Source organism: Puma concolor, chromosome D3 (genome assembly GCF_028749965.1).
Source record: "Puma concolor isolate L17-30 chromosome D3, mPumCon1.1.hap2, whole genome shotgun sequence".
In the NCBI taxonomy this organism is placed as follows: Eukaryota; Metazoa; Chordata; class Mammalia; order Carnivora; family Felidae; genus Puma; species Puma concolor.
Window position 1 is genome coordinate 81,036,958 of NC_141678.1, and position 25,071 is coordinate 81,062,028.

A 25,071-nucleotide genomic window follows, 5' to 3' on the forward strand; every position below is an offset into this window, starting at 1 on the left:
CTCCCTCTCTCTCTGCCCCTCCCCCGTTCATGCTCTGTCTCTCTCTGTCCCAAAAAAATAAATAAACATTAAAAAAAAAAAATTTATAAAAAAAAATATATATACTACAAGCAAACGAGCTAAGTGCTGGGGAAAGGGGGTGGCTGATGTGTATTAGAGAACGCTTAGCACCTATGCGGCTCTGGGATGAGGACCCTCGGGAAGGATTTCCACTACAGGGGTGTGGCGAGGTTTGCCAGAGGTGTGAGGAATGTCGTAGACTGTGTGGAATGCCCTTCCCAGCACTGGAAGTGCCTTGAGTACACAGCTTTGCTTTACGGATGGGATTTTGATCCTCTGGGGAAGCTTTCCATCTCACACGACTCCCGTTTTCCTTTCCCGTCAAAGGGAAGCCTGCACTTGGTGGTTGGGGCACTGATACCGCGTAGCCTTTGGGCTTCCCCTCGGTGTGGGCTCCCAACCTCATTTCTGAAAATAATAGCCGATTTTCCTCTTCCCTCGCGTGGCGCACGTAGAAGAGGGAGCTCAGAAAGAAACAAAAGATTTCTTATCAGCCAGACTGTATTAAATTACAGTTGCCCCTGTTGACTTCTTGGGATCCTTTAAGATGTTTAACTTCCCCCCCCCCCCCCCCCCACTTAAATAAAAAGAAAGAAGGGATCTTCAGAAGCCTTGGCTTGATTCCAGTGAGGCTATTGTATTCTGGCCAATTCCATTCTTCTGTTCTAGTCAGCTCCTTGCTCTGCTCTGCAAGCTGTAACTCAAGGCAAGCGGTTAATATTAAACACAATATTTGTAGCATTTGCTATTCCGAGTGGAAACCAACTTTTCACTCTGCAGAGCTCTTAGGATGATGATAAGCGTGCAGGGAGAAGCCAACCGATGCTTATTTTGTGGTTTTTAATGATGAAGTGCCCGCCTTGGGAACATGATTACTGTCCTTACTGATGACTTCTGGAAAAACAAAAAACAAAAAAACCTTCGGTTGCCAGTGGGAGAACACCGAAGGAAACCAATCATGCCCCTCGTTCTCCCTCCCTTCTCTGCCTCAGGTCACACACGACTCTCTCCAGCTCACTCTGGAGCCCCTTCTGACCACGCACTTGTGTCACTTTTGAAGAGGAAAGACCCATGAGAGTTGCTGTTATTCCTAAGAGTGCCTGTAATTTTGATGTCACTCACCGTGCTCTCCATGGTAACAGAGCCGTGGATGGGAGGAGTCACACGCCTGCTGTCATTTACCACGGGTGGGTTAGGATGCTGGTGCCAGAGCTGGCAGGATATTTCACAGTGGCTTCTCTAAAGGAGGGCACACCCATCCCTCTCTGCCGATGTCTTTGGGACGTATAATTAACAAGAGAACCCCGGGGAAAGTCTGACTTTCCAAATAGTTTTCTTTTTTCCGATTGTAAGATGTCTGTCAGAATGCAGCCTTTTTTTCACCCCACTTAGAGAGGTAGGATGGTGTGCAGAGGGTGTGTGTGTGTGTGTGTGTGTGTGTGTGTGTGTGTGTGCACATGGGGGAAGCACAAGGGAAGCAGAGGATATCTGATTTACATGATAGACAAATCCATGCATCCTAGCATAGACTGTTTCACTCCTTTATTCAAATTTTTTTCATAGGTAAATAGCAGTGTCTTCATCTGGAACTTGAGGGGTGCTCTGTGCTTAGTCTTTAAACACCCTCTACGCGCCATTCTTTCTGTTTAACGCTGTCATTGGCTTCATGTTTCCCAAGCCTACCCTTTAGTTTTTGCCCTCCAAATCAGTGTTTCTCAAAATATGATTTACGAAATGCTTGCATCAGAATCACATGGGGTATTTACAGGAAACAGAGATGCCTGGTTTTCATGCCATCCCTGCAGGGTCAGGACCTCTGGTGATAAGAGCCAGGAGAACTGCATTTTTAACCATGCATGCGACATTTGAGATACTGTCCTGCTACCCTGTTCTCTTCGAATGTCTTCTCTTCCAGTCCCCATCTCCCCATTGAACTCTTGTGTCCCTTTGATAAAAGTGAGTTTTCTTTTCTGTAGATACTCGGGATTTTTCGCCCCAGTAAGTTTTCATCTTATGCTTTGTATTATAGCAGCTTGGCTCCCAAACTATTCATAAGTTCCTGGAGGGTGAAAACCATACAAATGTGTGATTCACATTTGTATGCTTCACACACCTTTGTGCATAATGAGAACTCAGACAACGTTTAGTCAATGGATGGTTCAGACTTTTCCTGTACCTGTAAACTTTTGGGTGATGGATTTTTTTCTGTTACCTACCAGATGTGCTTGGTTTACTTGTGATGTGAGCTTAAGCTTCTCGTGACCTTAGCTTATGTTTACTTTCTCCTTTGATAATCTGATATCTTTGATAGAGATGCTATCTGGTTTTCATTTTTATGTATCTTGTATGACTCAGCTGGGATTTTATCCAAGTATACTGTGTAGATCTTCTCTTTGTCTTTCTTCTGAGAAGTGGAAATAGCGATGTTTTCTGCTTTTTGCAGAAATAGTTTTACAGTTTTTGTTCTTTGTCCTACTTGATAGTGCTTAATATTAAACATCTCTTGAATAATGTTGCAGTTGAATTGGCTGTGGGCAGATCTGTTAGTAAGAAAATGAACAAAATGTTGTCATGGATAAATTGAATAAAGAAATTATTTCATAGGAAAGGTGTGTTTAACTGTAACATAATAACTTACCTCTTGTTTGTGTTTTCGGTGATTATATCGCCAGTTTATGAGAGAAACAGAAAGTGACAGACTTATGCTGCTCGTGACTCAGTTTTCAAGAATTTAGTTAGTGTAGGGTTACTATAGATTACTGTAGATCTAGTGACTGCTATTTCCGCATGATTACTGTCCTGTGATTTGGAGTGGTTTCCTAGATAATGTACTTGACTCATGGGAACCTTCACTTGCACGTCTCCCCCACCCTGCCTGTGGGTAGGAGCTCTGTCTTGTTGACTACGTAGGTTAACTTGGCCTAGGTCTGGCACGAAGTAAGTAACCAATAAGTGCCTCCTGTTTGAATTATTTTATAATTATTTTAATGTTTGTTGATTTTTGGGGGGAGGGGGGGAAGCTGGGTAAGGACAGAGAGAGCAAGAGGGAGACGCAGAATCCGAAGTGGGCTCCAGGCTCTGAGCTGTCAGCACAGAGCCCAACACAGGGCTCGAACCCGCGAACCATGAGATCATGACCTGAGCTGAAGTAGGACGCTTAACTGACTGAGCCACTCAGGCACCCCAAATTATTTTAAAGGAGGATTAAAATAGCAATGTCTCTCTTTAGGGAATGCTTTAATTTGCCATGATAGCAATATGTTCAATGTAATTGTTGCCAACACAGAGTGCTATTTCCTCGATTATTGTTTTGGAAAAACTATGTCTGTGAGTTGTAGCTTTAGTATACTTATTCTGTGGCAATTCTTAAGAAAATTTTGCCCAAATACTTTTGTGGCTGTAAATTTTCATTTTTATCCAGGATATGCATGTGTTTGTTTTCTGATCACATGAAAAGGTGACAAGCCTGTTTAGCTTGAACTGAGAGTCATTTATGGTGATTAGGATTAAGATGGGATGGTTTCTGTTTATTTTGGCTCAAGTGTTAAGAAGCTGGTTGTGTGCACATTAGCATTTGTACAGGAGAGCCTGGCAGGTACTCACTGGGTCTGAGTCCAGTGACTCGATAGGGACAACAGGAAAAGTCCCTGCACTAAGAAGCGGAGAAGTCACCAGTGAGAGTTCAATTCCTGGGCAGAAGAGTTTGCGGGTGTGAGGGCTCAGACGAGCTGAGTCATGCTTTCTGAAGAGGAGGTGTTCCCAGCACTTCTGAAGCAGGCCCAGTGACTCAAATGTTTCTCATGCTACTGCAGCCACAGACAAATCCGAGAGGAACATGGGGCAAAAGATATTCTTTCTTTCCTCCTGTATCCAGGAAAGGGAGCCTTTGAAGTCTTTTGCAAATTGTTTTGCTTTCTTACATAAATAGGACAGCACTGGTTGCCCTATGTCGTACCTGGATTAGGGCAAAAATATTAAAACATGGCTGTAGGACGAAGTTCATCAACAGTAAAGTTCTGCTCTAAAGGAGTCGGAATTTAAAGTCCATGGAAGATAAATTAAGAAGTTGCTGACTGACGTCTCTCGCACTCGCTGCCTTAACTAATGCTTCTTGAGAGAAAGTGCATTCAGTACACATTTTTGTTAAAAGTACTTTGATATTCTTTCCAAGATTTGTCCTTCTATAGAGAAAAGAGAAAAGTTACTCTGTCAAATGAACTGTTTAATTGAAGCATTTTATGCATTCCAGACTACAAGGTGGGCTCTTAAGAAGAACAACAAAGCAGGCATTTGATTTTATAAATTCTCTTGGGAGAAATGTAACTTGTTTTTACCTAAGCTTTTCTCTTTGGCTATTTTGTTTGAACAGGAATAGGCTTTCTCTTTTTGTTCACTTTGAAATTTATTTAAGTGGAATGAATATTGAAGAGGGTGATTTATTTAGTAAATGATATTGGCATACTTAGCTACTGGACAAAAAAAATGTTAGACCCCCTACGAAACATTACATGTAAAAATAAATGTAAGGTGAGGTAAAGATCTAAATGTACAACATAAAATTGGGAAATATCGGAGAACTTTTATACCACTTTGGGGTGGGGTAAGAGGACCTTCTCAAGCAAGGACTCCATCAAGGAAAAGTTGGCCAAGTTTGAGCAAATAAAAACTGAAAATTAGTGAATGGCTCACGTCATCATCAACGGAGTGGGGGGAAATGAAACAGGAGGCTGGGAGTGTCGTGTGACGAACATGACACTCCGCGTGGCAGTTAGTACTCAGGGACCCCCTGCAAACTGACAAGTTAAAGACTAGTGACCCAACGGAAAAACGGGCAAAGGATGTGAAAGCGTATTTCAAAGCAGATGAACCTCACAGAAAGATAAACTCCTCTGAGAAATACAAGTTGGAGGGGCCTGACACCCCTGTTTGCCCCTCAGGTTAGCAACAGGAGAGGGTGCTAACGTTAAACGCTAGCGGAGGCAGCATGGAGGGAAGCCCTCTCCCCGCGGTGGGTTGGGGGTACGCGTTTCTTCAGCCGTCTGGTCATTTTCCAGTACCTATCACAATCTAGATGTTGCCTACTCCCGGACCCATCGGTTACACTTTTAGAAATACAGGTTTACAACCCCTTACCCCAAACTCTTGAGGCCATTTGTGTTTCGGATTTCAGGGAGTTTCAGATCATTGAAGGTAATGTGGCACATATATTACCTATTATACAAAACCTCCAGTCAGGTTGGGACTCCAGAAACAGACACCTTGACGTTTCTAAAGAGAACGCATTCCTGCCTGAATATTCACGCAGGTCAGCTTTTGTCACCACGTGAATCCGAGAACGATTTTTGAATTTTCAGAGCCTGTTGGATTTCAGAATTTTGGATAAGTCATTGGGCACCCATAAATACTGCAAAATGAAGGCACTGAAGCACAAATGGAAATGCTGAATTTTTCCTAACAGCAAAACAAAAACAAAGAAACAAAAACTGGAACACTCCTACTCTGTCAAAAGAGTGAGACTTGACTGTCTCAAAAAGATGATTTGTATAGATGAGAAAACAAGTCCCGGAAAAAATGCGTGTGGTGTTATCCCATTCAAAAAATAGGGAGGGAGGGTACTTCCTATTCATGTATGTGTTTTATGAGGAGGAAAAGCTTTGGAAGCGTGTGTACCAAACTTGACCCTGGTTATCTCCGGGGCATGGGATTTGGAAGGAAGTAGGAGAGACTGCCAGTGTGTTCTTTTGTATGCTTCTCTAGTTCGACTTGTTAAAATGACCATGTGTTATTTTGGTAATCAAATAAAAGCAACCATCTTACAAGCTCATCTAGTGAGTATTCCAGAGCGCTGAGAGGGACTGGCAACCCCCCCCCCCCCCACCCAGGTCCCGTACTCCGTACTCCGAGCCATTAGGGAGCCTACTTTTCATAATTAATGGAAAGCAGGAGACAAGCCCAGGGCGAGGCTCACGACTTCAGCTCTCAAGCGCGTCCTTCATTACTTAATATCGGAGCCTAATCATTTCCAAAGTGTATTAGCATGTTCCCCCACAGGGAAAAAAACAAGCTAAACATGGACTGTTACCATGAAACGGAAATCCAGTCACCAGGGAACCTTTTTTCTAATTGACCCACTTGTAGTGAATAATAACTCCAGAAAATAATATTGATTTTTCTCTGTTAGAATCATTGAGCGAAACAAGTATGGTTTCCTCTTCATGAGTGCAGTGTGTGCCTCCTAGTTAAGCACAGTTGGAATATGTTTTAAAACAGGAGTACTTCCTCTGTACTGTGATTTTATCTTATGGTCAAAATTTCCCAATATAGCCTTAGTTCCTGAGAAGAAAATCACTAAGATTTAGATGGATCTAAAGCTAATTATTATGCCTCCAAATAGGCATCATGCTGTTTCAGGAGGGGGAGGGATGTAAAAATTGGCAGCGTTCGTATTTGTTTATTGTTCTCAACTTAGATATCGTGCAACACTTGCTTTTTCCTTCCTGCCCTTGGAAAACGTGGCTCCACTTAATTTGTAAGGAGCGCTTGCTCCCTGGTAGCTTTTCAGAAGCCAAAATGAAATAAGCTTACAGAGCTGTGGTCGATCTGTTTTCAAGGCCTACGTATCTATCTAACAAAGGGAAGGGAAGTGGTTGTGGTACTTTTTAACCTTTCAGTTGAAACTAAGCACCCTTCCCTTTGGTGGAGAGAAATCATTTGTTTGAGGGAGCAGCTTGGAAGATTATGTATCTGGAAATGTTGGTGACTGAGGAAAAAAATCACTTCAGGCTCAGTGTAGACTAACGCATCATGCTGCTGTCTGGATGAAGATGGAGGCGAGGCGGGCAGTCACCACAGTTCCCTCGGGAGCAGTGTCACGCCAGGTGCTGTCCCGTTGTGCTGTTGGTTAGTTACGGTGTGAAATGGAAGACAGAAAGGAAAAATCAGGAACATTAATATATTAAACCCCTTGATGGCAAAGCGCGTTTTGTGTCTAGACACAGGATCATTGGTTACTGCACTTTTGGTTTTATAATGTAAACGCACAAGGAGATGCAAACGAAAGAAGTATCACCACGGGGCACCTGGGCGGCTCAGTGGGTTCAGCGTCTGACTTCGAAGGCTCGGGTCGTGATCTTGCAGTTCGTGAGTTCGAGCCCCGCGTTGGGCTCTTTGCTGACAGCTCAGAGCCTGGAGCCTGCTTTGGATCCTGTGTCTCCCTTTCTCCCTCTGCCCCCTCCTCCCCTGCCCCTCCCCTGTCTCTCTCTCTCTCAAAGATGAATAAATGGCGAAAAGAAATTTTGTTTTAAAAAAATATCATCAGTTTGGCAGAGTAGTGATAGTGTCGGCTGCATTGTACCATCTTTCCACGCGTGACCTTCCATCATTTCAAGGCCCCCACCCTTTTTTTTAAGTTTGTTTTATTTATTTATTTTTAGTAATCTCTACACCCACCATGGGGCTTGAACGCAACACCCTGGGATCAAGAGTCCCACGCTCTTCCAACTGAGCCAGCCGGGTGCCTCTTGCACTTTGTTATATGGCCTTTAGGATACGTGTTTGAAAGGGACTTCAGTTTTTCTCTGCGAACAGAATTAAAGCTTTCCGCGTGTGTAGATTATCAAGTGTATTTTGTTGATTATACTTTTCTGTGACACTCTGTACTAAAAAACAAAAGTGTACCTTGGAACTTTGGGTGAAGTAAGACCTGAGTTCTAAAAGCCCACAACGCCCATTGCCATTAGCTAAATGTAATATTATAATCCTGTACCTCTAACTTTAAGAATTAACTAAAATTACTCTTTACTAGAGTCAGGATAAATGTTAACTTGATTTTTTTCCCCTACTTTGAGCTCTATTATAGAACAGATGGACATGAGTTATAGCTCTTTCCATAAAGCAGATTGCTCGCTCTGCAGAGTGAAGTCAGTCTTTGCGGTTGTTGGGTAGTTGTGAGCCCTGGGCTGTGTCTGAACTGGTTTAAATGGAACGGCACATGGTGTTCAAAATAACCATGTCCTCCATTACCGACAATGCTACCCTCAGTGGGAGATGCGAGGCCGAAAAAGGAGTGTGTTCCATACTCTGGTCTGAGACCACTCTTTGACCTGTGACTTAGAATTATTAGTAATTGATGTCTATTTGTATTAAAGTCTCTAATAAGGTGTGATAAAAGAAGAACCAGAGAGATGAAAAGTAGTAGCGCTGATGTTGAAAGGCAGTGTATTCAGGTTGTATGTGATACTTACCTGATTTCTCTGAGCCTACTTTCTTTGTCAGTGTGGAAACGAGGGAAAATGACCTCAGAGGCCCCTCTAGTCTCACTTTAGATAACTGAGACATGAAGAAGATACATCCACTCTAAGTAACTTTGTGTAGCCTCAGCACTGTGTATGTGTATATACTGTGTGTGTGTGTGTGTGTGTGTGTGTGTGTATGTTACATATATATAACAGATGTGTTTAAAAAACAAACTACAGAGTTTCTTGTCCTTTAGTTTCTAAAATATCAAGAAAAATCATTCCTCATTAACTGCTAAACCAACCACACTATAGTTTTTACAATCATTATTAAAGTAATTTTTATTAATCTTTTAAAAATCTTTATTTATTTTGAGAGAGTGAGAGAGAGTGCAAGCAGGGGAGGGGCAGAGAGAGAGAGAGAGAGAGAGAGAGAGAGAGAGAGAAAATCCGGAGCAGGCTCCATGCTGTCAACACAGAGCCCAATGCAGGGCTCAGACTCACGAATCAGGAGATCATGACCTGAGCGGAAACCAAGAGTCGGATGGATGCTCAACCAACTGAGCCACCCAGGCGTCCCAATTTTTATTAATCTTAAATTTGTGATGTTCTGATTCTCCTCTGCATACCTATATTGAACAGCTTTGAGAAAATATCTGTATACCTGCATGGATATAATGTAATTTCATTTTAAGGATTTAATTTTAAGGTTTAAGAATGATAATAGTTTTAGAATGAAATTATTTAAAGTATTTTGCCAAGTATGTATCTTTCCAAAACCAGCCTGTTTTTTTTTAAATCTGGGTCTGTGCACATTTGGTAATTGATAACAGAGCTAAAAATCTTATTTTGTAGGAGACATAGAGATTTTCTAGTCTTTTCTTCCCTAACACTATGTTGTCTCCTTGACCCCTCTTCTACATTCTCTTTGAATGAAGGTGAAGGGAGGAAAGGTCATCCACTCCCCATTTTGATTTCTCTCTCTTTTAACTTAAACATTGCCTCTAGGTGTCTCTTCCCTGTTTTAAGACCTAAGAGAAGTAAATTCTAGGTGGGCCTTCTTACCTTTCTCTGAAGGGGTTCTTGAATTGGCAGATGCCTGTAATCTGACTGCCTTCCACATCTATAAGGAAAAAGTGGAACTCTAAGGAGAGTAAGGGTTAGAGTTTCCAAAACAAATGAATTTTAATGTGTTCGGATCAAGAACTCGAGTTCTCAGAAACAATACACACTTTGTTTGCTAAACAAGTCTGCTGGACACTGTGTTCTTTTCTGGGAAGAATTTGGGGGATGGGCTGCAGCAAGAGCAGTATGAGGGATGTGGGGAATGTGATAAGAAGGAAGGAAAGAAATTTAAGATATTTGGAAATCAGAATCGGTGCTTAAAATGTACAGGTCTAGGGCGAGAGTATAAATGGAGGCCCATCCCATATATGTAAATATTTATTATAATCAAGCTAATAAACTGTTAAATAAAATATGCTCTCTCCTCCTACCTTAACAGACTTGCAAGCGTAGATTCAAGTTTAGAATCCTCAGACCCCTTGGGATTCCACACATTCTGAGCTGTCAGCACAGAGGCTGACGCGGGGCTCGAACTCGTGAATCATGAGATCATGACCTGAGCTGAAGTCGGAAGCTTAACTGTCTGAGCCACCTAGGCTCCCTGAAATTAATTTTAATAATGTTATCTAATCTAGTATTTCAAAATTACTATCTGTTCTAAAAATTATTAACTAGTTTATGTTCTTTTCAGTGTATTTATACTTGGAGAACATCTCCACTGGGACCAGCCATTTCAGGTGCTCAGTGGTTACCTATTACTGTTGCTGTTTTATTGGATGTGGAGACTCCTTGTTCTGGGGCTGGGGGAGGGGGGGTGCGCGCTTGGTCCCCGGGACTGAGGGCGGTTCTCTTTATCATGAGGTCTGGTAGTTTTTATCATTGAATTGATGCAAAGAAGAATTGCACTTTGTAGTTAGAGCTGGCACCAATTTTGAAATGCAAATATATATACCTAAGACGATGGAGGGCACTCGTTAGGAGTTTTTTATTTTTGTTTCTCTTTTTCCATTTAAGCTTGTCAACTGCCTTGTACTCATTCAACTCACTGCTGCTTTCCTTTGTTGTCAGAAGTGCTGTGGTTCTAGTAAATTTGTTTGTAAAGATGAATACACCTCCCCACCCTTCCCCCCATGTTAATGACTAATACTTTTCTAAGTCATAAGTACTGGAACTGTAATCACTTCATCCCTACTTTCTGAAAAGCCTTTGTACTCCATTGTGTTGGATAATGTCTAGTGGGTCTTTTTCCTTCCTAGAGGGACTTTTTTTTTTTTTTTTTTTTTTTTTTAGGTTCAGTTTAATTGCATGTGTATTTTTAAACTGTGGCCAGTTCTACCAAATGAGGAATCATATCTAGAAAGTAGGATACTGTTTTTGTTTGGACTAGAACAGCACTTTCATCTATTTCAGGATAGAGTTGGCAGATTTAGAAGGGAAAAAAAAAAAAAGGCACCCCAGTTAAATTTGAATTTCAGAAAAACAACAACAACAGTTGTTTTTTTTTTTTTGTTTTGTTTTGTTTTTTATTATAAGTATGCCCTGTGAAATATTTGGGGCATACGTGACACTAAACACTTATTGATCTGAAGTTCTTATTTAACTGGGCGTTCTGTATTTTATCTGGCAACCATATTTTAAGACTCCTTTACCCTCTCAAAAATTGAAGAGTTTTTATTTATGTGGATTAAATCTATTGATATTTACAACATTACAAACTTAAACTGAGAAATAATATATATTCTTTAGAAAAATAATAAACCCATTCTTGTTAACATACGTGTTTTTTTATGAAAAGTAACTATTTTAGGGGAAAAAAGGTAGAAGAGTGTCATTGTGTTATATTGTTGTAAACATTTTAATGTCTAGCTTAATAGAAGATCGTTGGATTCTCCTGTTTCTGCATCCAGTCAGGTGCGCTGTCACAAAGACCTGTACCGTCTGGAAATCTCCACTGGAAAAGGAGAATGACAAAAGACAAGTAGCGTCTTAGTATCGTTATAAGGTACTTCTGACCTTGGTAATCTCTTGAAAGGGTCTCAGGGCCCTCTTCCAGGGTCCTCCAGCCATTGAGAACCTCTGAACTAAGAACAATAGAACCTGTGATTCTAGCTTGTAGAGTATAGATCATGGATAATTTAATCAGAATAGAGGATAAGTTTTTTGTTTTTTTTTAATTGACATACTATTAGGTCTATACTCTGCCGTTTAAGGAAACAGCTATTATAAAAGAAAAATCAACGTAACACTTTTAACCTGTCAAAGAGGCCCTGTGTCACTTTTCTGTTTAGAATAAACTTTATGTTGCTACCTAAGACAAAGCTTAGTATTTTTTATCATAGACTTCAGCAGATAAGTCACATGACAATTTCCTTAAAATGCTGATTGGATTGAATTGGATTTATTTTTAAGATGTGTGTGTCTGTTCTAGGCATTGTACGTGCTGCCCCATATTTAGTCTTGGGTGGTTTTATGAGTAATCGGCATAATTGCAATAACTAATCTGATTCTCATCCCAAATAAAAAAATGGAGAGGTTGGCAGTGGGCCAACAGGTTTCAAACACGGACAAGTTAAAACTTAAAGATGAGTTCTTTAATTGCTTGGACAATTGAGAAAATGAAAGAGCCATTCACAAAAATGGAATAGGAGAAGTGCTGGTCTGGGAGACAGGCAGTTGAGTTTCCACTGGAAATGTGGCAGGGTAGCTCAGGAGACAGGAGATGGCTGTGGTGGGTTAGAGAGAGCTCCTCCCAGAGCAGTGAAATGATTTCTGAGGAGGGCAAGGTAGAGAGAGGGAAGAAACTGACAACAGCTCTGTGAGCACTATTTACCCTTGGGGTGGGGAAGAGGAGATGAAGAAGAAGAAAGAAGGCAACCCAGGAGGAAGGATTTGGAGAGTGTTGGAAGAGACCGGGTGAGGAAAATGTCCTGCAAGTGAAATGAGAAGGGCTTTTCAGGAAGGGGTGTGTGGTTAGCAGTATCCAGTGTTGGCCTGAGATTGAAGAATGGTAATTGGTCCTTAAATTGGGAACTATGGAACTAGGTTTCCGGAGAGAGTGTGTAGTTTCGATACATTAATTTTTTATTGCAGGTGTGTATTTGGGGAGAAGTGAAATGGAAAGGTTTTTTGCTTGTGTGGGATAACACAACTTAAGAAAGGCAAGACTTCAAGTCCCTTCCCTCTCTCCATCATCACTTACTGGTGTGTTAATGAAGCTGGCCCAGGAAGAGCTAGAAAACTTACTCCAGCAGAACTCACCTCTTCACGCATTCAGTGTCATTCTAGACTGACGAGTTTGTTTTTATTTTGGGTTTTGTTTTAATGTTTATTTATTTTTCAGAGAGACAGAGCACAAGCAGGGGAGGGGCAGAGAGAGAGGGAGACACAGAATCGGAAGCAGGCTGCAGGCTCCTAGCTGTCAGCACAGAGCCCGACGTGGGGCTCGAACCCACCAACCGCGAGATCATGACCTGAGCCAAAGTCAGACACTTAACCACCTGAGCCACCCAGGCGCCCCAAATTAGTTTTTAAATATAATGTATATATTTTAGGTGGAACACTGGCCTTAGAGTCTGAAGAGGTACACTCAGCTCTGCTGTGCACTTGACCTCTGAGGGCATGTTTCCTCCTCCGTTGAATTGGATTAGATGACCTGTGCTAAAATTATGTGACGTTATGCATCTGTGACATTTGTCTTTTCTTTCCTTTTGTTTCGTTGTGATAGGTTCACCAAGTTGAAGAGTCTTAACCTTTCCAATAATCACTTAGGGGAATTCCCATTAGCTGTCTGCAGTATTCCAACCCTGACTGAGTTGAATGTGTCCTGCAACGCCCTTCGAGCAGTCCCAGCAGCCGTCCGAGTTATGCACAAGTGTGTACTTCTTTTTTCTTTTTTAATCTTTATTTTTGAGAGAGAGACAGAGCAAGAGCAGGGGAGGGGCAGAGAGAGAGGGAGACACAGAATCCGAAGCAGGCTCCAGCTCTGAGCTGTCAGCACAGAGCCTGTTGTGGGGCTTGAACTCATGAACCACGAGATCGTGACCTGAGCTGAAGTCGGACGCTCAACTGACCGAGCCACCCAGGCACCCCTACACAAGTGCGTCCTTTAAGCCCCACCGCACTGTATCCCTCGGAAACCCCCGGGAAGCTGCATCGAGCTGCAGCACGTGAGATTAGCCAACCAGTTATGTTGGGCGTGTAAGTCTTGACCCCAAATCCAGAGAGCAGGGTGTTGGGCAGAGTTCATGTCTTAGCTTTTACACTCTTTAGAGTCGTAAAATATTAAAATATCCTTGTTTAGAACTGAAGAGCCCCACAGATGAGTGTGCCTACTCATGGGACAAGGGCTTACTTTCTCTTTTTCTGACTTCTGTTGAGTTCTAAGAATTTAAAATAACAACGAAAGATGGGTATTTGGGCTGATTCACACTGCATGTAGCTCACGTTGTTCCTGTTTGTGCCTGTCCAAGTTAGGGAGATTGGTCATATTTTGGTTTTCAATAAAAGATTAAGATACTTCTCTCTGATCTTTTCTGTCTGGTATATTACTGCCTCAGGCGCTGCCCTTATGCATTTTGCAAAAGATCTAGTTCATTTTCTTTTTCTAATAATATGATCTATACCTGTGGAACTGGTGTGTTGATAATAAACATGTAAAATTTACACGTTCTCTTCCTTATTCTGTTTTCTTTAACAGCCTACAGACATTTTTGTTGGATGGAAACTTTCTCCAGGCCCTTCCTCCTGAGTTGGAGAATATGCACCAGCTCAGTTATCTTGGTCTTTCTTTTAATGAATTCACTGACATTCCAGAGGTTTTGGAGAAGTTGACTGCTGTGGATAAACTTTGTATGTCTGGAAACTGTATGGAAACCCTGCGGCTACAGGCTTTAAGAAGAATGCCTCACATTAAACATGTGGATCTGAGGTAACTAATTTTAAGAAATCTATCCTATTTATAAGTAGTTGGCTTAGATCTGGGAGTGGGTCAGAGCTGTTGGGGTGACATTCTCAAGCAAGCTGGTTGGTTGGTTGCAGTTTCTGGTGAATGAAGACCCTGTCATGGAGAGCAAAGTGGATGTTTTTTCTCTTTGTCCTCCTTTTCTGTGGCGAGAGAGAGCTAATACCATTGAGCATCTCCTTATTTTTTTTTTCCTTCCTTGACTTCCCTAATGTAATATAATGTATTCATTAAATTAATTTGTTTAACTTATTTATTTTAATTTCCCATTTTTCTGTCCAGGTGGCTCTGCCCTTAGTTTATTGTTCTTTACAAAAATATAAAACTCATAATCCCTCGTTAGGCCCAAGTTTGACTAGAACCTCCACTCTCACCCCTTACAAGAGCAAGGAACCTGCATTTTGAATCCTGATCGTGCGCAACTCCAACCAAAACCCACCAGCACGGTCCTTGCCACATTAAAGATTCAATCGTCCTTTAGTACGTGAGGATCAGTTTTAGTGTCTAATATACAAAGAACCGGTATACAAGGAGGGATCTATTCTAAATTTCTCTTTCTTAAGGAAAAACAAAAGCCTGTCATGGGACTGAGTTCCTGTAAAGCAGCATATCAGGCTTAGAGGTCTCATACTAATTTGCCCAATTTGATACTTTTTTCAGCCAAATTAATCCCCCCATTGTCCAGAGGTCGATGACCACATAGTCATCATGATAGATCTTGGGCAAGATACTTAATCTCTCTGGGCAGCTGTGTTCTCATCTCTAAATTATAGTTAGTAACAGAAGCTAAATCGTAGGGTTTGGGAAGGAATTGAGTTAAATGCCTCCTACTCCCAATGTCTTATGTGTTGTTATCTTACCTGATTGAGGACGCCTTCCTCCTCATGGAACTCAGCTATCATTCTTGGTGTCTAGAACAGAGCTCCTTCACCACAGATAACCAAGCAGCACTGCTGTACTTTATCCTTGTTAGCCAGTGTTAGCACTTGGTTGGTACTTTAATTGACTAACCCGACCTTGCGGCCTCTCGAGTGCCCTGCTCTCCCGCGCTCTTCTCTTCAGTCCAGAGGCCATTCTGCCCTAACTCGTGCACTGCTTTCTTTGCCCACTTACATCTGTGAAATTCTGCCTCCCCTTGCCATTCGGATGAGGTGCTTCATCCTGGGTTGCATCTTTTCTGACCATTCTGTGTGTTTCACGCGTCGGTTATGGCACTCGTCACATACTTACAGTCTTTGTATTTTAAAGCATATGATTTTCCTCGCTCAAGTACTAAATCTCTTGACAGACACCTTGTTTCATTCATCTCGTAGTGACCCAAGCCATAGGTCACCATGCTAATCACCACCATACCTTTCACTGTTTGCAAACTATGGGCACATACATTCATTTGACTTTCTCAGCTGCCTCGTAGGACAAGTAAGGTGCAATCCCCATTTTACAGATTAGAATTAGGCTTAACCAGAATTATAAAGTGACTTGTTCAAGGTCCTATGTAATGAGCAGCAAACAGGAGCTAGAATATGATGCTGTTTCACACTACCTATCTACACAAAGTAAATCTCAGTGAATGTTTATGAAATAAATAAAATGGCTGTGTTAGCTGAGGGGATTATTGAAACGAAATTTTAATCACATTTTGCCTCTTTGAAAGTTCATCCTAAATAATTATATTATTGTGTGAGCCTGGAAACTTTTGATATTTGAATCCTGGTAAGACTTGGCAATTTTAACTGAACATTTCCCTCTCGTTATAGATTTTCTTTTGCCTCCTCATTAAATAAACCCTTTAATTATTTTAGTGTTAATACATGAAATTACAGGAGGGAGCTCTTTCAAATGAAGATGATGATGCCACATTAAGAAAGTTACTTACAGTGTAAATTAGGAAGAACATGGGACCTTTTTTTTCAACTCCTACAGTCTGTTGTATCCAAAATGAGACTTTTTAAAAAATTCTGTGTACATAGTCTAGTAATCTCCTGAGCATTTGGAAATAGGCAAATTGCTGGGTTGAGGCCAGTTTTTAAATCTTACAACCTGGAATAAAAAAAGAAAAGCAAAAAACAAATCCTGTTGGGGACACTTAAAGAGGCCATATGCTATGCTTACAGATTGACAGATCCCAGCTCTTTGCTGTCTGTCACTCATCCTTGTGTTCCAGTGACTTTATGATATTGCTAGTAATAATTCCGTTTTCATCATTTTATTTTATTTTTTCAAAGGGCAGAAATTCACAGCCAGGAGCCTTTAGCTTTTTCCTAAGCTCCAGCCCTCCTGTTAATGCTGTTGTAGCCCACGTGCATTATTTCAGCACTTTGTTATGAGAAGTGCAGGGTTCTTGTTTGTTGGTTGGTAAAGGAGTTGGGGGTAGCCTAGCAGACTAGGAATTGAGATTTCCGTCTCTTTTTCTCCCTTTTGAAGTTAAGTGTGTCTTCATTCTACTGATTCCTAGTCCCCGTTACTACTTCCGTATCTTCTTGGGAGCATCTCCTCTGTGGCCACCTCGGTCCGTCAGCTAGCTGGTTCTCCTGGCGGAGGTTCTGCCAGTTTCCCCCTGCGCCTTGCTCTGTCCTGGATTTGTCGTCCTTTGTTTTCTAATTTCTCAGCAAATCCTAGACGCCAAATGTCAGTATTTTCTGTGCTTCGCTCTTTCAAGCAATATTTTAATGATGGAGATAGTTTTGGTAATCAGTCCTCGGTCTAAGCCAGCCAGAAATCCAGATGTTTGCATTTTCATCTCTGGTGCATATGTGGCTCCCATTCATTTCCACACACACACACACACACACACACACACACACCCGCCCCTCCTGCCTTCTCCCTTAAATTCTGCTCACCTCCCTGCTCACGAATCTTTTCTCCTTCCTTAAACATTCACTCTAGTTGTAATGTGCCTAATGGGTTGGTCTGGGTTGTGTTTCTTGTGTTCTTTCAATCAAATTCTGTGGAAATAAATGATTAAGTGGATTTTTTTTTTCCCTCTTGCAATGAATTAAGGTAAAATCAATGTGTGTGATTCTCTTCCAGCCTAAGTGGTCCAAAGTGTGTTTCAGAATATATTGCCAAGATTAAGACCTTCCTGGAGTTGTCGCTAAAAATAGCCAAAGAATCTAGCCAGTTAAGGAAGTCCAGATGCAGAGATGTAAGAAATGATGGAAGACTGTAACATAGTGAGGCGTGCATCCCTTCTCCTTAGCTCACCGTATCAGGGTGTGGCCATTTGTTTCTAGCATTGCAGTTAATTAGAGTCTCTGTTTGTGGCCTTTCTCTTCAAGACTGAACATAATTAGGAAGCTAATAGCAGACGAAGTGGACTTTCTCCAGCACGTCACTCAGCTTGATCTGCGCGACAATAAGCTTGGTGACCTCGATGCTATGATTTTCAACAACATTGAAGTTTTGCACTGTGAAAGGAATCAGCTGGTGACATTAAACATCTGTGGCTACTTCCTAAAAGCACTCTACGCCTCTTCTAACGGTATGTAACATACACCACATCAAAGTTTCTCTTTTGGTTCCAAGAATTTACTCAGCAACATCATTGCTTTGATGTGATGATGCCTCGCTTTGATTTTACTTTGCCCATTTACTAAAATAAGTGTCAAATTTTGCTGCGATAAAAATAATAAAAGCAGAATGCTGGCATGGTATTTAAAGGAATCAAAACAGGAGATTTTATAGTTTCGAATTTGTTTTTGTCATATTGTAGTACTTAGGTAACTTAACTCCCACTTTTGATTTGGCTCCTCTGCTTAACGGGCCTTAATAAACTATTTCTTGGACTACCTTGTTAGGATAGTAAATCTGGAACTGTGATTTAATATTGGAGAGTAAAAATGAAAGGAAGGTCCATTCTGGACTCTATTCAGGGTCTCAGATTTCATGTTTCACTAACAAAGGAGCTAATCTTAAGAGAGACCTGAATTATATACCCACAGGGACACCACAAGTCAAGAGTCTTACTCATTTAATGAGGTCTCTTCTTCAGAATCTAGAAATCATGACATTTCTAAAAAAGAAAAGATCATGTGGACATATATTTGCTAACAGGAGGATTTTGATTCCCTGCAATCAGAAACCTGAGTGAAAACTAGTATTTAGTACTCCAAGTTGAACAGTGTTTATCAAGCACCTGTTCTATGCATCGTGCTGTGCAGGAGTCCTCAAGGATAGGGGATTTTATTTCCGAAATGAGTTAATTATTGTCATCTCACTGGAAAAACCGGCTAAACCTCAAATAGCGATAGGTCTCCATCACTGAATGGTTATAGGATTTGGATAGCCAGAAGGCACAAAGTGGGTGTGGAAGAGGAAGGAATCTGAATGTGGTCTGTTCGGCAGATGGGAGAAGACAGGGAATGCTGAACTCCTAGGTGCCTGCTAGAAAATGGTAAGAAGTAATTATGGGACGCATGGCTTTGAAGCTTGTGCAGTAAGCTGTAAGAACCCGTGGAGATTCTTAAGAGGAGGGACACATGATGGATGCCGTAAGACTGTTCCCATGAGAGTAGAGTACAGAGTGTATTTATGGGAGAAGAGTGGAGTCCTCACCACCCTGCCGATCCCCGTCAGTGGAGTGGTTTTCCTGGGAGCAAATGGGAACTTGCAGTCAAGACTACAGATGTTGATTTGAAACTCATCTGTTTAGAGGTGGTACCTGGAACTGTGGAAGTAAGGTAACTGGGAAAGAGAAGGGAGCTGGCACCAACAGCAGACTTACAAAGCCCTCACAGCTGGTGTCAGACAGGTGCTGAACTTGTGAACCACACGGTAAGTGTCCGGAGAAGCAGAAGGACATCTAGAAACTACTCTGGGAAACAAAGCCCTAGGTAGATGGTGGTATCACATTTCATACAGTTTGGAGGAAGGGTTTTCCGATTTGAGTAGAGGAAGTCATCGGTGACCCTTAAGAGCGCTGTTTCAGTAGAATGCAGAAGGTAGAAGCCAGATGCATTTGGTTTTCCGAAAGGAAATCTAAATGTTAAAAGTTAATCTTCTAGGTAAACATTCAGCATGCATAACAAGAGGAGAACCACAGTAAGTGGCTGGGGAAAAGGTAGGAAAATAGAACGAGTGGTTTATTTCATTCTCTGAATAAGATCTTGTGATTAAATTGGAAGTTCTCTGTACTTTCCTGTAGTTTCCAAGTTTAACAAATGGATGTATTGTACTTCCTAATGTAAACAATGGAGAATAAAGCGCAGTAATGATGTTCTGTATACAAAAAGAGTCTCTGTGTGACTTGAATGGTAATGTCTTTGTGGTTTTTTTTCCTGCCTCCTAGAACTTGTACAACTGGATGTTTACCCAGTTCCAAATTATCTGTCCTACATGGACGTTTCAAGGTAAGAAGCCAAGTCCTAGAGCACTCTAGAGGCTGCTTGAAAACTATTTAGATGATCCTGTCTGAGCTTATGCCTAAAAACTTTTTACATATTTTGACTGTAAGTATTACAAATTAAATTCAATAGTTTTACTAAATATCTGTCAGTTAAAATAATATTTGTGAAGTATACCTAAAAAATAGAAGAATCAAGGTATTAGGTCCCCATGGACCCAATTTGACCACCATGTTTGGGCCTGAAAGATTAGTGAAGCTCTATGGCTGGAAGGTCTAGAAGTTCTTTAATTATATTAACCATATCTTCTGTCTTTCGCTGAAATTATGTTAATTTCATTTTTTAAAATATTGTGCTATGTTTCTTTGATTTTTTTTTTTCCTTCCCTCTGTTACTGTGTACCTACATCTTAGCAACTAAGCCTCCCAAGGTAGGATTTCCATACAGCCTGCTTACTTAGCTCATTTGCAAACGGCAGACCAGCTCACCTTTTATACAAATTCACTACTGCAATGTGTCATGTTGACCCCAGTTCCCACAAATATTATAGTAGACTTTTTCCAGAAGGCATAAAACATGTATGTATACAAATTAGACTTTAATAATCTTAACACACTAAAATTGAAATTTACTTTTAACATAATTCCAAAGGAAATATCCAAAATTTTCTGAATAGAGGAGCCTGTGTGGCTCAGTCAGTTAAATGTTCGACTTCAGCTCAGGTCATGATCTCGTGGTCTGTGAATTCAAGCCCCACGTCAGGCTCTGTGCTGATAGCTCAGAGCCTAGAGCCTGCTTTGTATTCTGTCTCTCCTCTCTCTGCCCCTCCCCCACTCATCCTCCTTGCCTCCCTCCCTCCTTCTCTCTGTCTCTCTCTCTCTCAAAAATAAACATTAAAAAAAAAGAAAAAAGGAAAAAAGGAAAACTTTCTGAATAGCCACAGTACATGACCCGCTCACCAAGTGCTAATTCATTTTAGTGTATAAAATCCGATACAGCTGCCATGTAATTGCTCAGGTGCAGAATTTGCCTTTCGTCATGAAAATACACAAACCTAGTTAGTTTAATAAGGTTCTCAATCAGAATTATGTAAGAAAGTGTCAGATTTATTACAATTACAATTTTATCATAAATTTGTAATTATAAACTACTTTATGAGTAGTGCTATGTGCATTTTTTCTACTAAATTCATGTCGGGTTTGTTTAATAAAACTTTTAGTCAGATTATTGCATGATTAAATTGTTATTTTTTCCTACCAATCTTGACTGCTGCATTAACTTTTAAATGAGAATGGTACTAGAGTGGGGTTTGCATGCATGAGTGTATATAAATATCTTGAACAGATGTATTGTAAGAGAGTCGGAGTAAATCTATTTACCCTTTGTTTGCAGGACGTAATTAGCAAATGGTTCCCATTAAAACCCCTGAGTGAGACTGAATTGGAAACCCTGTCTTGCTTTTCCCTGAATTCTGTCCCTTAAATGCTGTTCATCTTGTTTATAACTCTTATGTCCAGACCTTCACTATAACACGCTCTGCCTCATTCGCCTCCCCAACTATCGGACTTGCTCTTGGAGAACCTGATTCCCCTGACATAACTCTGAGTCTTTCACTTCCTCCTCTTCTGTATTCATGTCAGGTACAGGAACTGAGCTGTCCCCCCTCATGGTGTTTACTAGGTCCTCCAGAGCAAAGTCCCTGGTTATGTTTGTCACTTCTGTGAGTCTTATTGCTGTATAATGAGGTTCTTTACAGCGAGAGGGACTTTCACTCTCCTATCCTGGGAAGATGTTGTAGGGGTTAACTATAGTAAAATAAACAAATTGTGTCTTCTGGCCTTCAAACACTGAGCAGAAAACAATGCCACCTTTTCTGTATTTTAGTTGAAAAGGTAGTATTCTTGAAAAATTAAAGAGCAGCATTTTTAAGTCACACACAAGGCCACCACCTTTAATAATCCCAACTGTTTTCACTTTTGCTCTAATACAGTCCCATCCCAAGCATCATCTTTTCATGGAATTGTTCACCTGCTCATAATGTACATAGCACTTTACATTCTTTGTGTCTGGTCACTTCACATATTTAAAAAAGAAGAGAAAAGGCTACTAATAATCCATGACTCTAGGGAGGTACTCATGGTAGTAGATTTGTCTAAGAGGTAATCGGTTCATTTAACAATAAAGTCAGCATTAGTTTAGTTCACTCATTACTGGTAATTATGATTACCATGTAATGCCTCAGTTAATATTTTCAAATACAAATTCTGACTCTTAAGAGTCAGTGTGCCTTTTCTCTGCTGTCATTTCTTTCCTTTTATCTGATCCCATGATACCTACGAGAGTAGAGAAGCATTTAAAAAATGTTAAGTGTAAAAAAAGTAAATTGGAAAATAAAACTATTTTATGCCATTTGACTTAAAGAATGTGTATGTTTACTTGTTCATTTGTTTTTTCCAATATAAGACATCTTCTTGCTAAACTTGCATGGGCTTATAAACTTTTTAGGATAGCAATTCCGAAAAACATACCCCCCCCTTTTTTTTTTTTGAAGACTTTAGAAATGCTGTAGCTGTGTCCTTTTCTACTTTTTCTTTTTTTCCTATTCCTTGTCACACTTTATCTTGTGAATATAAAGTGAATAGACATATCCTTTTGGTTAATACTCACTATACTTTGGTATTTCATTTAAAGTTTTATTCTAAATAATTATTTACAGTTTCAAACCATATTTTAGGCCAAATTCCAATCAACAACAACAACAAAATTGTATATTCTTATATTTAGGAACTGCTTAGAAAACGTGCCTGAGTGGGTATGCGAAAGCCGAAAGCTGGAAGTTTTGGATATTAGTCATAATCAAATATGCGAACTTCCTGCACGGTGAGTATTACAGATCAAGTGAGAGGGTCTCAAATTAGATCAGCAGTTTTTAAGTAATTTAGCTTATTATTGTGAACTCCTACAAGAATTTGTTTTAAAGCTTTATTTTTAATATCTTTTATCTCCTGTGGTGTCTTTGAATTACAAACTTTCTTCATGCAGTGGATGATAGAGTGAGACTTCGTCAACCCGGCTTTCCAGAGCCATGCAGGGCTGTGCTTAGGGATGTTTTTAAATAAGCTGTGTTTGAAAACTCAGCCAACAATACGATTGCTTCACCTCTGTAATCTCAGTTCTTTCAGAATCTTCCACTTCTGTCTGTTGACTTAACATGCCTGCCTTCCCCACAAATAATTTTTGGTTTTCCTCAAACATAACCTTGGAAAAAAAGATTATTAGATCATTAAACCTAGAAAGAGCAAACTAGATTCTCTTTTTCTTGGTATGAAAGAAAGGTGCAAGGACTTTTCTTTCCTTCTCTTTTCTCTTAATGTAAATTTCGTAAATTTTCATTTTAATGGCAAGATTTGTGAAACAGCCATGTAATGATGTCTAAGGCCATTGATACAGATACCTTCAGGTGAACTAATTCTAGTACAAAATAGTATTGACTATTAGTGACTAGCCATGGATTAATAACAAAAGGTAGGCTATTCCAGTGTTATCCTATAGAATTTTCTGTGATGATGAAAATGCTATTTATCTTTTATATGAGTGTATATCTCTTCTGTCCAGTATGGTATGCACTAGTCACATGTGACCATTGAGATTTAGAATGTTCCTCGTCCTTGCATATAAAATATACACCAGATGCAAAATATCTCAATACTGTATATTAGTTACATGTTAAAATAATAGTTTGGAGATATTGGGACAAATAAAATGTAAGACTGAATTTGTTTCTTTTCACCTTTTTTACTGTCACTACTAGAACATTTTAAATGACATTTGTGGCTTGCATTAGATTTCTGTTGGTTAATGCTGTTAGAATATAGATCTTATAAAAGAGATCTGGGTTACATTTCAATCCCTAGAAAGCTCAGTTAATTTTACTTTGTTCCTTGGCCATATGTTATACCTGGAATTTCAGTTCTATTTGAAAATGCTTTCTGCTTTAGAGTTTTGTGTTGACTGAGCATGTAGGTGACCCTGTGTAGCCCATCTCCATTATCAAGATGATTTTGATGGTGTGCCCTGTGGACAGCAGTGTGCATATGTGTGAGAGACAGACCCTTTCAGAAGACAAACAGCAAAAATCATAATAGGCTATTACTAATGGGGGAAAATTTTGTTGGAAAAATGTTGCAATGTTACCTTTCTTCTGTTTTCTCTGTTCTCTTCCCCACTTCGACCCGCCCAATCCAACAGATAGCACATTGGCATTTAAGGTCTCTGTTTCACGGTAGGCTCCAAAAAAACATTCTGTACACAAACCCAACAATTAAACAAACAAGATAACTGATATTTTATCCAGTTTTCTCCAAAGTTAATTCATCCTTGATTGGATCTGCATTAGTCATGCTTTTGGGGGATCTAAATGGATGTTTATTCAAAATAAATTCTAAATGCCCTATTGTCAAGGAATTAAACAGCCTCTGTGTGTGTGTGTGTGTGTGTGTGTGTGTGTGTGTGTGTGTGTGTGTGTATGTAGTGTGTGTAATATGTGGGACAAAAAGAATACATATTATTTTCCTATTTGTGGTGTTTACTTGCACACTTTCTGTCAGCCCTATCATTGATCTAATATTCAGGCAAGACAGCAATTCATTCGAAGTTGCTTTGATATTCAAGCTTTGTTTATCTAAGCCATGTATGTGAAGAACTTCACCAGACAAATTAATATTTAAAAAGTGGAAATGTATTAAAAGGAAAACAATGCTTAGATAGTATCCAAAAGAATTTAGCTAAGTCCAGTAATTAGCAGTTGAGACTCATACTGTAGTTATAAAATCTCCTTTATTTGGAAAAATCAAAATAAAGATTTTCTCACCGGTCCTTCAGATATTCATTTGTTTAAGGGTAAAGTAAGTGTGTGTGTGTGTGTGTGTGTGTGTGTGTGTGTGTGTGTGTGTGTGTGGTAATAAATTATACATTCTACCCTCTAAGAATCCTGAATTGTACCCAGTGAGACAGTAAAAATGGTGAACCAAGTCCTGAATTACTGGTGTCAAGTGAATGACAGAGACTGCCCCCTGTAGTAGCTGTGACTGAATGGCAGTCCTGGATAACCTGTCTTGTTACACTGGTAGCTAAATCTTCAAAGTCGGGCAGGCCACACACCTTTCGTGGCGGCCTCTGCTGTCACGGCGTTGAGACAGGTTGGTTGCATCTTTGTGAGCGAAGGATCTAGCTTGATTCTAAGTGAATAAAGTTATACCGTAATGTGGAGTGATTGTAACAGCTCTGGCCGTCCGTGAGTGAGGTCAGAGTGCTAGAAGACAGGAGGTGGGGTGAGGCAGCCTCACTCTTTGACAGCAGTGTAAATGAATTCTCACTCCAGATGATCCTGGATGCAAATGATAACTTCTCT

The 25,071-nt window shown here is 40.3% G+C and overlaps 1 protein-coding gene across 1 annotated transcript in view; it reads left to right on the top strand.

Annotated features, from left to right (window-relative positions):
- PHLPP1 (PH domain and leucine rich repeat protein phosphatase 1) overlaps positions 1-25,071 on the top strand; it is a 214,642-nt gene that overhangs the window by 145,987 nt on the left and 43,584 nt on the right. The window contains exons 5-9 of the mRNA XM_086683168.1: positions 13,084-13,230; positions 14,056-14,286; positions 17,598-17,800; positions 19,607-19,667; positions 22,446-22,541. Coding sequence (XP_086539294.1) covers positions 13,084-13,230; positions 14,056-14,286; positions 17,598-17,800; positions 19,607-19,667; positions 22,446-22,541 — 738 coding nt within the window. The remainder of the gene's footprint in view (positions 1-13,083; positions 13,231-14,055; positions 14,287-17,597; positions 17,801-19,606; positions 19,668-22,445; positions 22,542-25,071) is intronic.